The sequence below is a fragment of the Magnolia sinica genome, chromosome 8, assembly GCF_029962835.1.
Source record: "Magnolia sinica isolate HGM2019 chromosome 8, MsV1, whole genome shotgun sequence".
In the NCBI taxonomy this organism is placed as follows: Eukaryota; Viridiplantae; Streptophyta; class Magnoliopsida; order Magnoliales; family Magnoliaceae; genus Magnolia; species Magnolia sinica.
Window position 1 is genome coordinate 76,710,800 of NC_080580.1, and position 21,373 is coordinate 76,732,172.

At 42.0% G+C, this 21,373-nt stretch overlaps 1 protein-coding gene and 1 non-coding gene across 2 annotated transcripts; both read right to left on the minus strand.

Annotated features, from left to right (window-relative positions):
* Nucleotides 1-2,838: 2,838 nt before the first annotated feature.
* LOC131254652 (small nucleolar RNA snoR109) lies at nt 2,839-2,921 on the minus strand. The gene has a single exon (XR_009175773.1). It is a non-coding gene; the product is annotated as a small nucleolar RNA snoR109 (small nucleolar RNA).
* Nucleotides 2,922-9,792: 6,871 nt separating this feature from the next.
* On the minus strand, nt 9,793-10,786 carry LOC131253460 (PRA1 family protein B1). The gene has a single exon (XM_058254451.1). The coding sequence runs from the start codon at nt 10,686-10,688 to the stop codon at nt 10,032-10,034; it is 657 nt and encodes a 218-aa protein (XP_058110434.1). The 5' UTR covers nt 10,689-10,786; the 3' UTR covers nt 9,793-10,031.
* Between the last annotated feature and the right edge of the window lie 10,587 nt (nt 10,787-21,373).

The window sequence follows — 21,373 nt, forward strand, 5'->3', positions numbered from 1 at the left end:
ACATTCTCATTGTCCTCATAAGGAGGCAATTTGAAGGCTCAACAATAAGCTTTCAATCCCCACAACTTCATTAGAATTTTGTAATAAATTAAGTTCTTTTAGCTTCCATGGTCCGATCAACCTTCAATGGCTATGATCGAAAATAGCACCCACTGCATTTCCATCCATCTGACGAATATCATGTAAATAGAATGATCTGAAGGGGTCACTACAAAATAAACTTACAACCACCAATCTAAACCATCCATTTAGTCAACGCTACCTCGGATCGCTTATAATTCTCATGAAGAGTTGCAACCATCTGATTTATGGGGAGAAAGATTTTCACGGTTAAAACATTCATAGGGCCCACCATAACCTTTATTTTCCATCCAATCTGTTCATAAGGTCAAAAAGACATGGATGAAGAGGAAACACTAATTTCATATTGATCCAAAACTTCTGTGGCCCCCAAAAGGGTTTCAATGGTAGACGTTCAATCCCCTCCTACTTTTTGCAGTGTGGTCCACTTGATCGTTAGATCTATCTTATTTTTCGTCTCAAGCCTTACGACAAGCTCTCCAAATGGATGGACGGTTCCGATATAACAAATACCTCATGATGGGACCCTCAGAACTTTTTTAAAAGTTGACAAGAATATTTTGGTCAACATTCAACCAAAATTTTAAAAGACAGTAAGTTTTAAGCCAAGTTGCGATGGCTGAAAAAAAAAATAATAATAAATTAAATAAAATAAATTAAATTAAATAATTTTTCCAATTAAGCATTGAAGGTCTTTTGGCTACCAAAGGGTTTGAATTACCAAAATCAATGAAAATTGCATTTTTCAGTAATAAGTTACAAAATTAAGTTTTACCAAACACATCCTAAGATATAAAAAATGATGTTTGACTGACAATCTCAACTAATTCCTGGTTTCATTACCATAGGAATTTTGTGCTGTCATTGTCGATCCCATGCCTACGTAGAGAAAGAAAAGGTTAGCTAACATAAAACTTTGGACACAACTTTTCTCATCAATCCTGACAATCATGATAATCCAACAGATCCCAAAATGAACGGCCAAGATGAGATGGTAGTTATATTCTTTTTATCTGCTTGACCTGTTATGTTTGGAAAATTCATCCAAACAGATCAACCTCTATGACCAATCACTCCCTTTCGAATGACCAAACTACAACTCAGATCTTGCATACATTTTCAGCCTAGTGGTTTAAAACAACGGTTAGAACATCCCTAATAAATCTCCAAACATAAACCTGTGTAAAGGAATTCCTGGTCGCAGCTAGGCATTGCTTTCCAAAGGAACATCTCTAAGAAGAAACACCATATCCCTTTCCTGATGGGAATCCCATGCACTCATGGTCCTTCCTTATCAAGGAAACAATCCACCACCATTCGGCTTAGGTTTTAATAACCTAGTTGCTCTTCTTGGCTGCTTATATGCCCAACCATCTAGTCTAATATGGGTTTGACAATGTGGTCAATGTCATTCCAAGGCAGAGGAGCCTTTTAATGTTTATAGTTGAAAGAAATTATTATGATACCATGTTGTGATAGTAAGCGTTCATAAAAATAAATGCAATATATAGCAACCAATGTTCAAAGTACCAGTATTGCTAGAAGTTTCATTGGCCAGAGATACGGAAACAATATCAATATTGCTAATAATATCTCCAATAACAAGAAATACAGAGAAACATTGAAAAAACATAGGGAAAACATTAGAATTTTTCTGAGCGATCCCTTCCATGAGCAAATATGTGGCATGTGTGCATCATCTCCAGTGATCTGGACCATTCATCAAGTATTGGACAGACCCATGTTTTTTGAAAACTCACAGTTAGAAAAAGGTCCAAGACCATCACGCACAAGCCCTGAATCAAAGATGCCCTGCAATGCATGTGACATGCTACTCGAAGCCATCATCATGACAGCAGTCACAGCCCCATCACAATCCAAGCTCAAAGCCTTATGAGTCTTGTTCTTCTGATCATTCAGAATAAAAATTCTACATAATTGCTTCCAAAATTAACATACCCTTTTTTCCAAATAAATCAGTTCTAGGCAAAGCCATGAATACAAGGTTCATGGATCTGTCCAATACCTGATGAATGTCCAGAACCCTGGATATGATGCACACGATCCACACCCCTCTGATACATGATGCATTCAAACCCTACATCAAATGCAGGTTAACATGGAGATATTATCACATACACCAGCCAACCTTTCACTCACTGTCCAGGTCCTTCACTACAATGTCTAAGAGGTGTTTGCCTGAAAACATTCCATCCCAACACATTGCAGTCGATCTTAAGCCTTTGAATTTGGGACATCTTACAACAACCCAAACCGTTAATACAACAACTCTCACTTGGTACGGCAGAAATTCAACAAACAAACACTCTCAGTTAAAACATTTCAACCATTTGATAATTTGGCTATTTTCTTTGAAAATCAACATATGTATCTGCCAATACATGCAATCTGCAGAGCAATAAGCAGCTTGACTGGACTATTGGCTGAAAGAGAGTGTGAGAATCAAAATCCCCACTTCTTTTATTGTGTGAGAAGGGCTTCTTAAAAGGGCTGAAGCTAAAAGCCACTTCCTTCTTCTTCCCTTCTTACATTCTTGTGTCCAGCAAGGTTGAAAGTATAGTATGAAACCGACACGTATCAGGCAATATGTACTGGTGCCTGTTACATCGCCCATCGACAATATGAGTGTATCAGCCCGAAACAATCCATTACAGGGCGATACAAGGCCATATTGGTGGTGAACAACAAGATACTTGATGCACTGAAGCCTTGGTGTTCGGGCCTCCTTTTTTCCTTTAATTTCGGAAGTTCGGTAAGCGGTTTGTGGATGAAACAACAACAACTGGTCAGTTTCCTTCTGGTTAATATAGCTACAGCCACCTAGGCAATTGCAAGAAATGGGCAATCAAAAGATACCCGTCTCTTGGTACATGTAGCCCAAAAGAAAGAAAGAAAGAAAAAAGAAAAAAAGAAGGTGAACTGATAACATATGGGCCAGTGTACTACAGCATAGGGCACTGTATAATCTTTACAGTCAACACACCACTTGTGCAAGACATAACTGCCATGAAAGCGGTAGGCCCAACCATCAAGATCACCCTTATTGAGAATCAGGCTTATCAGCACAATTGGTTATTCATTGATTCCAACAGCATGGCCCACTTGACGAGTGGAATGGCCTGAATTTGTCCCAGGTGATTTTCATGGTGGGCCATATCATTGTCCTAGACAAGTGGCGTGTTAGTGGGAAAGATGACAACATAGCACAAGTGATCAAATTCTCAAGGAAAAAGTCACACACACACACACACACATATATATATATATATAAACATCACCATTAGACGAGAACAAGAAGTCATGACCCTGAAAATGAACAGGACAGAAGTGGTGGAGGGACCGAACCCCCAAACCCTAGAATCATAAGAAAATCCCTAAAATATATGGGGCGATTCCTACCAATTTCAGATATGATACATAAAAACCCATGTTAACTTGCCATTTAGTTAGGTTTTCAAATCCCGGCCCTATTTAACAAGCCTTCTTATCCCCTCAAGAACCTTTAATAGTCCTTTTCTAGTCTTCCTCACAAATCATGTTTCGCCAATCGTTCCTAAGGCCCTATACTTGGTAGGTTTAGTAGCCTTCCTATCCCCTCGATAACCTTGATCCAAGTCCTTATTCTAGTCTTCTTTTTCTGCTAATCTGTTTAGATTTGTGGAAATAAAAAAGTAGACATGAGGAAAGGAAAAGTCACAAATAAGTAAGATGGTGGAGGAAAAGGTTTCCTTTTATTCATATTCGAGAGTGGAAAGGGAGGAAAAGAAAATTGATTTCCTCAATTTCCTATCCATCACAAAGGAGGGAAATCGTCACATTTGAGGAAATCAAATTTTCATTTCCTTGGTTACTTTTTTACACCAATCCAAGCCCTTGAGTGATTACTCAGGGCCCTTAGGCCATGTTTGGAAACATAGATTCCATGCCAAACACAATAGAAAAGGAAAAGTGTTTTTCCTATGATGTCACAATCAAATTGCTTGTTGACCCTATCGCCAGGGATATCCTTGGTGATCAACGTGGTGGGATTTGATTTGGCCATGTGCCGCTGTCAGAGATGGAGCCCGGTACTCGAAGGAACAACTTTTAAACATGCTTTGCGTGCACCCCATCTATGACAGCAGCATGTGGCTCAATCAAATCCCACTGCGTGGGGTCACCAAGGATATTCCCTAGTGACAAGGTCACCAGGCAATCCGCTTCCAAAAAAAAAGAAGGATGGCTTCCAACAAGCAATCTTTAACTTTTTCATAGTTTGGATTCTTAGCACAAGAAATTAACTTTCTTTTGTGAGAGGAACATGAAACTTCCCACTTGCTATCCAAACAAGAACTTTAAAATTAGAATCCATGTTTCAATAGTTATCAAGGAAACATCATCGAGTAACTACTTTTTTTTTTTTTTTTTTTTTTTAATTTCCCTTTCTTTTCCTTTGGATTCCATGTATCCAAACATGCCCTTAGCGTATAATCTAGGATGTTTCTCCTCTCGACTTTGGATCTTAGCACTTTGTACAAATGATCTAGGTATGTATTTGGAGTTTAACTATGCTCTCATCCTCCTCTCATGCTCCACAATTCTAATAAAAGCTCCCTTAAGGGGAGCCGTTTATGGTCTTCGGAGCATATGTGCAGACTACCACCTTAGTGGTTCACAATCATTTGATCTCCTACTGGGACTTGAGATCTTAGGACCCAAAAAGTCAGTTCTCAATCATTTTATCTCTTAGTGGTTCACAATCATTTGATCTCCTACTGGGACTTGAGATCTTAGGACCCAAAAAGTCAGTTCTCAATCATTTTATCTCTTAGTGGGACTTATGATCGTAGGACCCAAAAAGTCAATCTATACAAATGATCCAGGCTGTATTTGACTGGGGCCATCGTCTTCCTTTCATGATTCACAATCATAATTGAACATTTGATCTCCTAGCAGGACTACTCTTAAGCTACTTCAGATGATCTGGTCCTCAATTCTATAATTCCCAGCCATCTAAAACAACCATCTCGACATCCTTACATCTACAATTCTCATCCTTAGCTCATGTGATGTGATCCAAATTGTCCAACATCCTACCCCATGCAGAATAATTATCTGAATGGCTGTCTTATAAAATATTACCTTCCATGCAATGATATCACCGCACTCCAAAGAAGCGCATCCACTTTGTCTGCCTAGCTTTACTAGGAAAACCCCTCATTTAATCTTTCCATCCTTCCAAGTTAACAGAACCACATTAATCAATCAAACAGTTTGGTTGCCGTGGATTGTAACTAAAGCTTCATCTCCACAATTGTTTTGTTACATGTACTTTCATCAGAAACCATACTCATTACAAAACCAATGTTTCTATGTTCTTCAGCAAGAAGAAAACCAGGTATGTACAACTTCAGGTGATATGGGAGAAATCAGCAGAATCCATCTGTTTGAGAAGATTTCAGATGGTTCAACAGCAGGATGCCCATCATAACACCAAGGCTTTTTCTAGCAGGCCTGCATAGAAAGTTTGGGACTTTAAAACGCGAAGGACTACTTTCTTGGTACTTTCTTCAACCTAAGTTGTGCACCATGAAACCACATCTGGCACAGCACTAACACCAGTTAGAATGCATCTGGCTCCAGCCAGATTATATCCAGCGTTGGAAGATCCAGCACAGAACATGAGAATCTCCAAGAATGCCTAGGACTCCAGCAGATGTCTGGTCCACACAGCACAAGCAGCGCCAGAACCAAACCATGCAACGATCGATAATCTAGGGAGCACCATGGCACCAGATCACGTGGGTGCAATGACCTCCAACAGGGGAGGCATGGTGTCACCCTACTCACCACTCAGCGCCTGACATGGAAGTAGCACAAAACATCGTCAATTTCTAACCACTCAACGCCTGGCACATACGAAGTGGACCAAGTCATTCTTCAAGGGCCAATAACAATACAACATGCCAGTATTGATCCCACATGGTGACAAAACATGTGGTCCACATCCAACACACTTCGACATCACTTGGCAGACCGTGTTCTCCCATAACTTTGACACATTGAGTTTACAGGTGAACGGTGCATTGCCAGTGTAAACGTGCAGGTGCAATATCCTGCAGGGAAAGCCCTTGCAACCTTGTTAAACTAGCCTGACTAGTAAAATGCAATGCAAGCACCAACCCATCATGAACCAGTCTGCCCATGGTTGCATAGTTCTCCCAGTCGGCACCACATGCCTACTGCCATGTCTTGTGCAGCTTATCCTGCCCGTATGGCTGTTCACACACTGCATCTTGGCATGGAGTGTACCAACACCCTCTACCTCTAGACCCATGCTGGTTCTCCAGTGTAAAATAGAACCATGCACTGTTTAAAACCTGTCCTGTAGGATGATTTATGCCAGCAAAATCATCGTCCCATCTGACTATCTGAGTAACATTGCAGTCCCAACTAGACCATACCCAGCAGCCTCACAAGGGTTATCCTTCTTAGTCCCCCTGGGCCAGGCAAGGCCCACCCTTGGATCAGCATCAAACCAGACAACCAATGCTCCATAGCCAATGTGAACCACTCTACAACTAGAGGAACTTAGACGCTCAGCGGCTATATGGCATCCTCAAACGCAATGCAAAAAGAGTATCTTGTCACCCAGCAGCTAAACAAACATGCCTAACACTCGGCACATAACTCCACCTTCTTTTCTTTTTCTTTTTTGTTAGCTTGTTAGTACACCCACTGTCAGATCACACTTCACTGTTAGCCACCCCCACTAGGGAATCGATGCCAGGACCTCAATGTTGAAACGAGGTATCTTTCACTCAGTCTACCACTTGAGCTATGGATCTGGGTGCACATATAACTCCACCTTGATGCTTAGCAGATCACGGGATACACCCAAGTCCTAATCAGCTACATCAGCCCGGGAAACAGTCAGAAGATTGTAGTAAGACGACTAGATTGCCTCTACACAATGCATACACTTCATTATTCACAAAGACATGCATAGTATTAGACATTTGGTTTTCCCTTTTAATCAGGTGCTCTCTCCAATAAGATGTAACAAAGGGCATGTGCTATGTCACAGCTTGGAATGTTCATTATTCCCACAAATTCAATAAAACCATCCGAGGGGAAAATAGTTTAAACGCCAGCATGTCATTTCCTCATTCCAAAGGCCAGCAAAACACAGTTTGTAAACACTGTCGTGGTAGCACTACTTAATGCCAAGCAAAAACCTTGAAATTTAGACACCAAGGTGAATTTATCGACAGTCGTCAAGTTCCCTCAAGTGGGTTGGTCTTTCCAACTAAAGGTGACTTGCAGGTAAGTTTGCCTTCAGCAACCTTAAGACACTACTTAAAGCATTGATGCCCATTTGATGGATTTCTCAAGCATTCTCTTTACATGATGCATCCATTGAGTTGATTTCTTGTTAATTTTCAGGTTTTCCAAGGGTTCTTCTCCATTTTCTCTTTAAATACTTTCCAATGATTAGGATACACATGTTCCCCTACCAGACACCTAACCTGCCTTGTCAAGTTCTGGGGGGGAAACCAAGAAAAACTCCTCACGAAAATCATCCACCATGGATCAGGGAAAACTGGGTGCCGAGAAACTCACTTAAAAAATTCAAAGCTGTAAACTGGGTTCAAAACTACTGTACTCCTTATCTTTCCCAAAAAAAAAACTACTGTACTCCTTTGAGTAAGGCTTTAAATGGGCTGGATTTCAAAGTAGAGACATCCATGCCTGTTCGGGGCTAAAAATTCACCCCTATTACTAAATAGGTCACGTACAATACCTCTCAAAACAACCCGACCCTTGCGACCCAATTTTTTTTAAATGGGTCCGATTTGGACCAACCTAAATGGACCCAACCCAAATCCAACTGAGAGCCAACCCATAAAATTCGACTGATATCCGCTGTGAGTTGTCAACATTGTGCCTTATATTTAAAGATACAAGGTTTATGCTAGCTCTATTGACTTATATCTACATAGCTTTGCCTATCTACATGCCAGTATACATTGCATCGTGGAATATGTGAGCAAAATCTGATCAATCCATCAGGTGGAACTTTCCATGTAGATGCCATGTGTGAAAACCCCCATATACCTTCCAATCAAGACTTGGCCCAAAGCCAACCCATGAGATAAACAAGTTGTGTTTAGATCCCCTCATGCCGGACCCAACCCATAAAATAAGTTGGTCGGCTTATTTCAACATGGACCCGATCAAGATTTTTAATTTTGAAGGGTTGGGTTTGGAGCAGAAAATATAGACCCAGTTGTTAAATGGGTCAGGTCTGGAACTTCCTGTCAAACAATGTGAACCAAATTGCAACCCTAAAATGATCCAAATATCCCTAGAATACCCAACAACAAAAACAGATCTAGATCTGATATGATCTTTTCACCAAACTAACCTACCCATAAACATGGATTCCACTATCCACATGCAATTCAACAAAATTGCACCAAAAGAAAAAGAAAAAGGAAAAGAAAAAGAAAGGAAAAAAAACAGACTAATGGAGTATTGGACAAGTCTTGATCGCATTTCCATGATAAGAAAAAAAGGAGTGTGGGTCCCATGTATGGCGGAGAGACTGCTTACTATGAGTGCAGTACCTCAACAGAGTTACCTTCCTTTGTAAATACAATGGTACATAAAATATGAGTGGATTAGGTGTGAGACCATAAAAGATAAACAGTCTCATCATGCAATTTCAAATTTTCAAGAACATCGCAAGGCAGATCTGCCATCATTGGAATTGCAATGCCAGATCTAAGTGCAACAAACCCAAGACCATCAATAATGAAGGGCCACATCGGATGAACGGATCCAAACCATCAAAGCCAACCACAACTAAACCACCAAGATCCAATCTATAATAGATCATTTAGATCTATGCCAATCTAAAAAAAAAAAAAAAAAATCAACAAAATTTCAAAAGTCATGAAAACAAAATTTCCCACCATTGATAAAACAATACCAATTTCAAATCCACCGTTCAAAATTTGACAGATCTAAAACTGTCAGTTCTGATCTACAAATTGCAAGAATGTATAAGATCTTAGATTCATCAGATGACAAGTAATAGATCTGCACATGAACGAAGCTCAATTCAACCAAATTCCATGAATAGAGAGAAAAGGGGGCAGAAAACAATGTCAATCTTATAAAACGAATCAATAGAAATTCATTCTTCTGCAAAATGAATTATAACCATAGATCCATCATCACAATCAAAGGTCCACTGTTCAAAAATTAAACACACAAGATCCAACATCCGTAAATCAAACGAAAAAAAAAAAATTTGATCTGCATTAAACGAATAGATAGAAATTCGTTCTTCTGTATAACGAGTTATACACAAAAGCCCCACAATTCAAAATTAAACGCACAAGATCCACCGTTCGTAAATCAAAGATAACAAATTATAACCGTAGATCCATCACAATAACCAAAGGCCCACTGCTCAAAATTAAATACACAAGATCCACCATCTGTAGATCAAACAAAAAATGAAAAACAAGTAGACGGTCTGTATCAAACGAATCTACGGAATTCCATTCTTCTGTATAACGAATTATAACCTTAGAACCATCACACTAACCAAAGGTCCACCGCTCAAAATTCGGCACACAAGATCCACCGTCCATGAATCAAACATAAAATGAAAAAAAAAAAAAAACAAAGATCTGTATGAATTGAATCATATAAACTCATTCATCTGTATAACGAATTATAACTGTAGATCCATTATAACATCCAAAGGTCCAGTGCTCAAAATTAAGCAACCAAGATCCACCATCCGTAAAATCAAACATACAATGGGAAAAAAGAAAAAGAAAAGATCGGATCTGGAACTATAAGTTTCCGATCGAAACCCTAAAAGGATAGAATGAAAAAAGAAGGCAGCGATGGGGAAAATACCGTCCGTGGGATCAGACGCGGGTAGCAACGGGGGGAACAGATGCGCCAAGGAAGGAGAGGAGGCCAGTGGCGGCAGGCTCCTGGTCGTCAAGGAAGAGATCTTCAGGGACGCGGAAGGCGCCATGGGCGGAAACGATCGCCACGCCGGCGAGGAGGGCGGAGATGAGGAGAGACCCGACGGAGGTGAGGAAGACGACGATGATGGTGAGGCCGACAAGGCCAGCGAGGGTCTCGCGATCGGAGAAAGTGCGGCCGAAGAGGACGAGAGGGGGATCGGACGGTCGGAAGAGGTAGAGGAAGAGCCAGGCGGCGAGGAGGACGAGGAGGGTGAGGAGGGAAATAGGGTGGGAGAGGAGGGAAAGGGCGAGGACGGATGCGAGGCCAATTGCGTAATTAACGCGGAAGTAGGAGGCGTTTTTGCGGAGGCGGGAGGTGGCTTCAGAGAGGGAGGAGGGACGGGAGAAGGCGGAGCGATCGAGAAGCTCTGACCAGGGCCGGCGGAGGGAGAGGGATTGACGGACGGTGGAGGAGAGGTGGGAGAGGAAGGCACGGAAGGCTGGGGTGGTGGTGATGGTGGAGGGTGGAGCGGTAGAAGGGGTAGTTTGGGAAGTGGGGAGGGTTTGTGGGGTCGAGATGGGAAGCGGTGGGTTTGCTGGAGGGTGGGCCATTGAGGAGGACGATGATGGACGGTGGAGATGAAAGGAGAGGAGGGATTTGTTTGAGAAGGAGAGGTGTACGATATCGAGAAGAGAGAGAGAGAGAGAGAGAGAGCGAGAGAGAGATTTAGAAGGAGAGGGGTTTGATATTTTGAGAGAGAGGGTGAGAGGTTTTCGGGGAGAGATCTAAGCTTGGGGTTTTTTATACGGTTGAGGGGGTTTTTTGGTGGAGGCGTTCAGGGGAACTTTGGTCCGTCGAGTGGTTTATTTCAGTTGGTTTTTTTCAGGGTCTGTGGTGGGCGTGAGGGACGCGGATTACCTGCTAAAACTTCACGCGGATGTTCCTGCGCTGGAAACGTAGGTGGGCCTACCGTGATGTTTTTAAAAAATTTATACCGTCCATCCATTTTTTCGAGACCATTTTAGAACTTGAGACCACAAATGAGAATATCTAAGATTCAAGTGGGCCGCACTGAAAGAAAAGGTAAATACAAAAATTCCTACCGTTGAAACCTCCTTAGGGTCAACAGTGATATTTAAATTACATTGATACCGTTCATAACATCATTATCAATGAGATGAACGGAAAACACAAATACCATCCTGATTCAAAACTTTTGTGGCCCCACAAATATTTCAACTGTGGACGATCAATACTAACGTTGTATCTCACTTAAGTCTTGAATCCTTCTCATTTTTGGTCTCTAAGTCTTAAAATGATCTTAGGAAATGAATGGACAGGATAGATTTCTCACAAATATCACGGTGGGCCCCACCTACGTTTCCATGACAGGACCATCCTGGGAAAGGCTTTCGCAGGAAATCCGCTTCCGGGCGTGAGGTTTTTGTTTATTGTATCTGACCGTCCAAAAAGCGGGATCCACCGTGGATGGCGTGTGGTCGGTTCTGATTTGAAGATTTTTATTTTTTTTCTGGGCCGTTGATAAATTTGGATTTTATCTTAGGTTTAAGAAATTCATCCCTGAAGTTGATCGCACCTTGAAGATCACCTGATGAAAAAAAAACAGCTACATATGCTCATCAAGTGGGCCTCACCATTGTAAACAATTTGCAGCCATTGATAAATGGAAAATTATAAGTGTGCTCCACTTAATGAGTATATGTGCCTGATTTTTACGTAGGGAAGTCTTTGTAGTGGAAGAAACCTATTGGATGGTCTGGATGTGAAACTTATTGTAAAAGGTCGGGGTTTATTCATTAGATGCACCGTGCCTTGTGATCCAACCGGTTGGACGTGAGACCTTCTCTTCATGGGCTTTTTGGCCCGTCAGGTGACGTCCGTTGGTTCGCTTCGAGTTACAGAATATACGTGGTGTCCGTTGATTCCAACCGTATAAATATTGGGATCTATTGTGGCCGTCCCCATGGTGGAGAAATTATTTTTGATTGATTTTTACTGGATTCTGAATAAGAGATTTGGGCCGTTGATCAATTTTGGATTTTGCTGGATATTTTAAAAAGCAGGATCGGTGGATGAGATCTGATGTTCATTTTTCTTTTTTACTCTTGCGGATATGGGTCACCTGGGCTGGGGTGAACGATATGAACGGTCCATGTTTACCAAATGCAAGACTACCTGCAGGGCATACGCGTACAGGTTCATTGCCGTGCAGTCCAGGGACGCGGATTGCGTCCTGCCGCCGGGGTCTCTGGCCACGACCGGGCAGTTCCGTTGGTAGGACCACCATCATGTATCCGTCTATCCACACCGTCCATCCCTTTTCTCATATTATTTTAAGTTATGATCCTAACAATGAGGTAAATCCAACGCTCAAGTGGACTACACCACAGATGACTCTTGCATTAATGCCCAGTGATAATAGGACCCGAGCTTACTATTTTGTGTGGTCAACTTGATTCGTTGGATTTGTCTCATTGGCTTTATACATTAAAATAATATGAGAAAATTGATAGACGGTGTGGATAAACGGATATGTCACCGTGGTCCCACCCACAGAACTGCTCGTTCGTTAGAAGGGCGAGGTTAGACGCAATCGGCGTACGTTCATCGGGAAAGAGCGGCCCGACTCTTTCATTTATTAGAGGGCGCGGATTAGCAACTACCCCCGCCTTTTCCGAGCTGCCACCGACGGGCCACCGTCATTTATGAGTTTTATCCACACCATACGTCCATATTCTCATATCATTTTAGATTATTGAACCAAAAATAAGGTACATCTGAGACTCAAGTGGACTACACCGTAGAAAGCAGCGGTATTTAGGACGCCCATCTTTGAAACCTTATTAGGGTCCTGTGTCGAATATTTTCCATCCAACCTGTTGATTCAGTCATGTACAGTTGGATGAAGTGAAAAAACGAATATCGTCTTGATCGAAAAATTCTTTGGTCCCTATGAAATTTTCAACAGTAGGAATTTAATTCCCACTATGTGGTCCACTTGAGCACTGGACATTTATTATTTTTGGCTACATAGTCTAAAACGATATGAAAAAATAGATGGACAGTGTAGATAAAGTTTATACACCACGGTGGCCCCTCCTAGGCCTCCGCCTGTCCCGAGCTTGGAACCGGCGTGGTACCTAATCCGCGCCTTCGTTTAGATTGGACACCGATTTCCAGCTAAGGCTCTTGCTAAGAAGTTCCTGCCGTGTAAACCGAGGTGGGCCCACCGTGATGTTGGTAAGAAATGCACATTGTGCATCCGTTTTTTGAGATCATTTTAGGACATGGGCTAAAAATTAACCGATCCAAGACTCAAGTCGCCCGAAAACATGAGAATTGAACGTTCATAGTTGAAATATTGGTGGGCCACATTAGTTTTGAATCAGGCTAATATTTGTGTTTTCAGTTCATCTCAGTAGGAATGAGATTACAAACGGTATGGATGGCATGTAAACATCATCGCGACCCAAAGATTTCAACCATGGAAATTTTCCTACCTACCTTTTTCTTTAGTGCGGCTCACTTAAGTCGTGAATCCTTCTCATTTTTTGTCTAAGTAATAAAATGAGCTCATAAAATGGATGGACAGGGTAGATTTCTCACAAACATCACATTAGGGCCCACCTAGGTTTCCACTACGGGAACTTCATGCCAGAGGCTTTAGCTGGAAATCGGCATCCATTTGGATTACGGTCAAAATTTTAGTTTCCCGCTAGCATTATTTACACGTGGGGTCCACCTAATGATCGGTTGGTTAGATTGGGTCATAGAAAAGTAGAAGGTGTTTGCACATTGTTATTTGTACTAGGTGTGCAGGCGTGCTAAATTGAAATTACAGCTTCAATTCAAACCGAACTATAATGACCCTAAGCACCAAGATAGGTAGAAGTGTATGACCAAGATCCAAAGAGATTGGTCGCCTATTCAGTCACTCACTCAATGTGTAAAATCGGATTAGGCGATATTCAGAGGGTGGGGTTCATCATTTGATGATAGGTTGCGCGTTTACCTTCCGTACGAAAGTACTTTTCAATACTGACAAAATGAAATGGAAAAGAAATTCTTATAGTCGTTCGTGAAGAACAGCTGTGGAACATTCTTTCAATTGAATAATTGAGTCCAACATGCTAGCATAAACTAAACTAGAGGTGGACACGGGGCGACCCGATCCAGCTAACTCGACTTGTCCGACTCGGTCTGATCTGACTCGACCCAAACCGAATGATGAATGGCCCTAGCTGTCCTTGTGTTGAGGGTTAAATATTACATATTAGACCCCAGTTATTGCTTGAATTTATGAACATGATACCGTTTAATGGCCCGCTTTAATCATGTTTGTGATGCGAGTGTATTTACGAGCATGGGTGAAAAGGAAACTTAAAGCATGGATTTAACGCTCCGATGACACTAAAGGCAAGGGACGGACTCCGAGGGACCAAGATCGACGGAATTACACGCCAGGATCCGCGAAAATCGAGAAATTGAAGCTCAGCAGCCTGAAAGTCACCAGAATGCAAGATCACCGGATTTCCATCATCTGTTTGGCTCAAAACTTTATACATGGCTCGAGGACCAAAAATTAACCGTACACGTCAAATTTCAGCCATTGGATCCCTCTAAAAGTGGCCCAACGGACAGATCAGCCCTTTAATCATTATGTGGGGCCCGCCTTGTATCTGAAAATGCTTTAATTTTGTTCTCAACGCCTTAAATGGAGTGACACATCAAATGGACGGAGCAGATGTTTCACGAACATCACAGTGGACCCTACATGTACAGTGCGTGTACATAGTGTACACGCACCGGCCATGCACCAGATGGTCAGCCCGGTCAAAGACGGGCTGACCCGTCTTCTTCTTAAGCAGGGACAGCGGACGGACGTTGTCCGTCCATTTTTGGCTAATGTGCCCCACCTATATCTTATTTTGATGATCAGAGCCGTCCATGGTGTCTCTTGGGTAGGGAATACCCTCACCTAGGTGGAATTTTGGACCCATACATGTGTATGCACGTGGATCATCAAAAGAAGTAAGATGAATGGCGAATTGAGTTAGTACAGTGGGCCACACAAGAACCTACCAAAACTACTCATTCCTGACTGAATTTTCGCCAGGATTTCAGTGGAAGGTGTGGATTTCCTATCTGAATTTAATCATGGCCCCCGCCAGCAGTACAGCGGAAGAAATCCATTTTTTTTCTTCTCTGTTTATGCAAGAACAAAGCCTGCAGACGATCTCTGTGGGCCACCATCATGGTCCAGATGACTGATCTGGACCGTCCATGAGAATCACGGGAGCCATATCACTCACACCTAGGTGGCAAAGTTTCCAAAGGTCCCGGAGATCCATTTTTGATGGTACAAAAGCAAGATGGACGATGAATGGATCTGGTACAATGGGCCATGCAGAATTTAAAGAAAACCCACCCTTCCTGACCAGTTTTTCGTAAGGAATCCAATGAACGAAGTGGATTTCTCTAAAGACATCATTATGGGGCCCCAGAACACATCAGCGTAACCTGCGTAAGGTTTACGCGCGTCCGAAAAATCCAAATTTTCCGTGGAGTTACATGACCCAGAACGTGATCGGATCAGCGATCCGAACCGTCCAATGGAAGCCCCAGTTAGGCTTGACCCTAGCCATGATGGCAGATACGATAATCGGGACGATCAACGTCCGGATCTTCAGTCTAAACGCAGCTTTTTATGTGCCTCTTGTGCGAAAGAGTTCCACCGACTCCTCACACCGACGTAACTCCACCGCTTCCCTACCTATGAGAGAGAGAACGTGAGCATTATCTTGCATTCTCGGCTCGGACGTCAGGAGTAGAGAGAGTATTTCAGCCTTTCTATTTATTTTTACTGTTTCTTCTTATCATTTATTTTGAGGTATAGTGCAATCATGTCCATGGGTTGCTAGACTTCTTAGCTAGGGCTAAGAGGTGAAGCTTGTAGTCTGATGGGAGAGACTTTACTTGTGCCTCTTGTTTAGACTGACTGATGTTGATTTTAGTTCAATTAAAAGGAATACTTTCAATTTTTTAATAGTTTGTTGTGACTGAAATTACAATAGATCTGCGATGGCTTTGAGTATTTCTTCCTCCTTTTAATGTTTATGACGTCAGGAAGCCCTGTTGTTCACCATCGTCTCATGGGCATGGTCGGATGACGGAACCCTTCCTAACCTTCATGCATTGTTGATTGGTTGGTAATTGTTTAATTCTGTTGATTGCTTTGTCTCCTGGGCATGGTTTGGTGATGGAATCCATTCTAATTCATATACCTTTCATCTCGTGAAAACTAGATCAAGTAAGTTCGGTTTAATTTCCATGATTCTTGATGCAGGCATAAGATCTCCCCGATCTCTACAAGTGGATCCTCTGAATCCCTAGTTTCCTTCCTCTCAATTCCTTAAGTTTTAGAGTAATATTTCACTATTATTTCTCAAAAACCATTCGATTTAGATTTCATCTTAATCTAGTTCTCGTTCTACTTAGTTTCAAATAACGTACAGGTATCAGTCCCTTGGGATTCGACCTTGATCTCACCGAGTTTATTACTACATCACAACCCTATACTTGGGAAGTGGAGTAAGCTTCGTCTAATCCGAACTCAAACCGAGTCGAGTTCAAGTTACCTAGTAACTCAACCCGAAACTTGATCTGGTTAGACTTGACTCGATCTGAAACCCGACTCGACCCAACTCTCTAACCCTACCCCGACCCAATCCCAACCTCTCTCTCCCTCCCTCATCCTCATCCTCTTTCAAGCTCGGCAACCACCCACCACCATCACCCTCCTCCTCCTCCTCCTCTCTCCTCTCCACTCCCTCCCTCATCCTCCTCCTCTTCCTCTTCAAAGCCCGATAACCACCCACCACCACCACCCTCTTCCTCCTTCCTCCTCCTCTCTCTCTCTTCTCCACTCCCTCCCTCCCTCTTCTCTCAATCCAACTCGGTGCCAACTCAACCCGACTCGGTACTTCTGACTGGATTGGACTCGGTCCGGATCAGTCCAGGCCAGAATGAACTCGGATCGAGTCAAGCATGTGAACTCGGTATCAAGTCGGATCAAGTTCGGGTCAGACCTATTTCAAAATCGAATCGAGTCGAGTCAGCCCTAACTCGGTCCGACTTGACTCATTGCCCAACTCTAAACTCAACTTACAACTAAAGATTATCAGTTACTCGGTTACCATTACAGATTACACCACGGGATGTAAAACAGCAAGCTCGAAAAGTAAAGATTACATTATAAAATGTAATTTGCTCGACAAGGTAAGTAAAATATTACATTATGGAATGTAAATCGACAGAATAATTGAAAGATAAGTTTGGTTTGTTTGGGTTGGTATAAGACAAATTTCTTTCTTGCTTTGCTTTGCTATTTATAGCTTTAGTCCAGCCATTCTAGATCCTTCTCACATCCCGACGGTTATCATAATTGTTCTCCATTACTGCTTTCTAGATTCTTATCACGTTCTTTGCTTCTTTTACTTCTCCCCTTGCCACCTGTCATGTTACTGTTCGAGCACGATCGCTTCTCCACTGGCCGATCAAGCAACACACAGCACCACCCGATACGTCCTGGCTAAGCTTATCGAGAAATCTCCTTCATACATATCTGCAGATCTCTAAATGCACCATGCATGTCCGTACAAATCACACGTAACTCCACCTGATTGGTCATGGCAGGGTATGGCGATAATGGGGATGAATATTTGCTCCCCATGTCGCATCGCCTTTGGTTGAAAGGCTATAACGACGTACGACCCCTCATTAATAATACATTTATTGCGCACACGCGTCGCCAGGAGATCAACCACCTTTGGCTGACTCATTGCAACATGTTAACGATGGTCGCACTTTTTCAAAGCGAGGGAGGAACCCCGTGCTGACACATGTACCCATATTGATTTTAACAAAACTGTTGCTTCATTTCTTCGACCGATATAAGCGTTGTTTCAAATTTCATCATCACGCTCTCACTTCATCTTCCTGCTCTAATCCTTCTTCCTCGAAAAAACCTCGCTCCCTTACGCTAGTCTTCAACAATGGCTGCTTCTTCTTCATCTACTCTTTCCTTCAATCAAACATATCTGATGGTTGTGATGAATGCTCTTGCTGACAACTGTGTCGAGAAAATAGTTTTTGAATCGCCACTGGGCAAATACTTGTGCTTGGGCCCTGCGTTTTCCCCTACAACGGAGACGAAGGAGGTTCAGGCAATGGATTCTATTGTTATCCATTTGCCCTGGGGAGACTTTGTTGATCCAATCCGACTCGATTCTAGATGTTGCAAACGCTCTGAAGAGTCCTAGGACGTGGCCAAAACCACTCTTGCAATGGGAGTCCCGGTTTGCTCGTGTCTCTTCCCAGCATGAGGAGACTCGAAGAGAAACATGTATTTACGAATGCATCAAGATGTTTGTCCACGAGTATCCTGCGAATCTGTCTTTTCTTCTCGATGCTTCAGCTTTCTGGAGCAGATCGACGAACACTTTCTTTTTTGGTTGTGGTCCAATGAGCCCGACCATACCAGACATCTCGGCTCTGACCCAATTGTTACCCTTTAGCATGGCTGTTTATCTGAGTTTCGAGTCCAGGCACAGTAAGGATTTCCCTAACAAGAATGGGGAGGCCTACACCAACTTCATGAAGGCCTACCACAACCTCAACGGCCCGGTCGACGAAGAGGAGCACGTAGCCTTCTTGCTTCTCTGGATCTCCCGACATCTACTGTGTATGAATGCTCAACAAATCACCATAGAATATGTTCCTTTATCTAAAAACCTTGCACAAGGTTACAAGCTTGCCCTTGCACCCTTTGTGCTCGGCCACTTATACAAGGGGCTTTATAAAGTCACCCACAAGAATTTGTATTATGGAGGAGGACCTCTATGGCTACTGCAGATGTGGCTCTACGAATACTTTCACCCATTTTTGGTACACCACTCCATACATAATTACATGACCTTCACTTCGTATGGTGAACGGATCCTTCATTCCCTTCAGGAAAATCAATTGTGCAAAGTGTACCTAGTCACATTATTTTCTTCATTGAATAAGACCAAGAAAAATAAGACTTTCATGCCTCTATTTGAAGGAGAATACGACCCAGGCTAGCTCATCGACCGATTTTCAACAGATGATGAGGAGGCTACGACTTGGTCGCATCAGGCCTGGGGAAGCTATCTTGTCGGCCGAGATCTTCCATTAGGAGGGTCGATTAAGCAAGGCAAGAATGTTAAAGCTGAGGTCGAACAGTACTACCCCCAGTTACTTGCTCGGCAATTCGGCCTTGTCCAGTGCATCCCCTGCCCCCTCACTCACAAGACTTGCAACCAACCACCATTCAATCACCATGTAGTTATTTATCCAGGTCTATATCCATCCCTCCATTCTTCCTTTTGTAAGGCTGTTGTAACGTCCTAGATTTTCACTATTTTGGATTTTTTTTTAAAACCTTGAAAATTTTCAGTATAATTATCTCACGCGGTCACTAACCGAACCTTAATACTCGAGGTGAACCCATACACGGGTGATACTGGTAAAGAACCACATAAATTTGATAAATCTATCGTAAAAGTCCAACAAATCCGCCTGATCACTTAAACCTCAAGTCTAGCCTCGTGCTTTGTTCACATAAGGCTCAAATCTATCCAACCTATCACTGACTAATCAAGATAACCGTAACTAAATAAAGATCTACTCAAAGCTGAGACAAGTAGAGGTCAGATTTTAATTAACAAACCAAATTAATCTAATTACTCATTTAGCCTAAAAACTAATGGTTTAGGGTTATTAAGACCAAATTGCCGTTTTCGCTAATTATAAATAGTTCACACTATTAACGTAGTAAATCTAAACCCCTAATAATTGCGCATAAGAAATTTTGATACCTAATTCATTCTAGAAATACTCTGATTTTTCGAATAAGCTTTAAACGGCTCGTTAGTGGGTCATTAGTTCCAAACTATATAATAATGTCCGTCTCGCTGGGCTTGACATCCATCGCGGGACATCGAGCTAAGATCGCGTCTCAAATCGTTCAACTTGGACTCGCAAGTCGAGTGCTTAGGTTGTGTGAATATCTTATATGAAAATATGGAACTTAAGTGAAATAAGTTCATTTCTTCTTTCATAAAGTTGTAACTTTCAGACCGTCAATTCACAATCAAAGTTGGAATACCGACTAAAGATTTTCTCTAAACATATTCGTATAGCCGCAGCCCCGATCGACTATCGGTAACCATTAAACAGACTTCTGATCATACCCATCGATCAGCGTATCCAAATGGCAGGCCGATCATATCCATATGTATATCATTATTAGGGCTAACTATCTTACGATGTATATTGACATGTACACCTCATAATGGGCCCTAGAGGTTAAAAACACTCTCTCATAGGGCTAGTATAATGAAAACCTAGCCCTTAGGGCCATTTGCACAACTTTTGGAACTATATAAGGGCCTCATTTAGGCACCCCATCTCTCCATACGAATTTACATTCTCCAAAGGAAAGAAAGAGAGAAAGAGAAAGAGAAAGAAGAAGAGAAAAGAGTGAGAGTAAGAATGGGAAGGCTTTAGTGCTTTCCTTCATCGGTTTTCTCTAATTAAAGTCCTAGCATCGATCATTCTCCTTCGCCGAATGCACCCCATTTACGATTTGGAGGTAGGAAACAAACCTACTTTCCAACTTAGGTTTTTCCAAGATGAATTGCATAAATTTCACATAGTTCTTAGTATGTGTATAGAAATTTGTGAATTTTTCCTAATCCAAAACCCTAGGAGCTCAAAATCGAAGATTCCTTTTTAAAGGTGTGGACCATTATGCCTAGGTTTTCATTTATCAACCCTTGAGAGTCTCAGTTAATGATATCTTGTGTTGAATGTGTTGTAATAGCTAGCATGTTTATATGTCATGATTGATTGTATTATATGCTATTGGTTGGATATGGATGCTCACATGTTCGATGAAATGTCTAAGTGGTAAAATGTGTTATTTTATCGATGTTCACATGCTTGATTTATTGCCTAAGTGATTGTGTTACTTTATGGACGACCATATGTTTCATTTAATGCTTTAGTGAGTATAATACTCTATGGATGTTCACGTGTTCAATGAAATGCCTAAGTGGTTGCGTAGTAAATTTTATGTTTTAATTATGTGATATAGAGTTTAGTCTATAAAAATACTTAAGATTGCTGAGATGTTAGATCAGCCGGTAAATCACCCAAATCAAGGGGTGACCCAAGTTAAGGCGGCCAT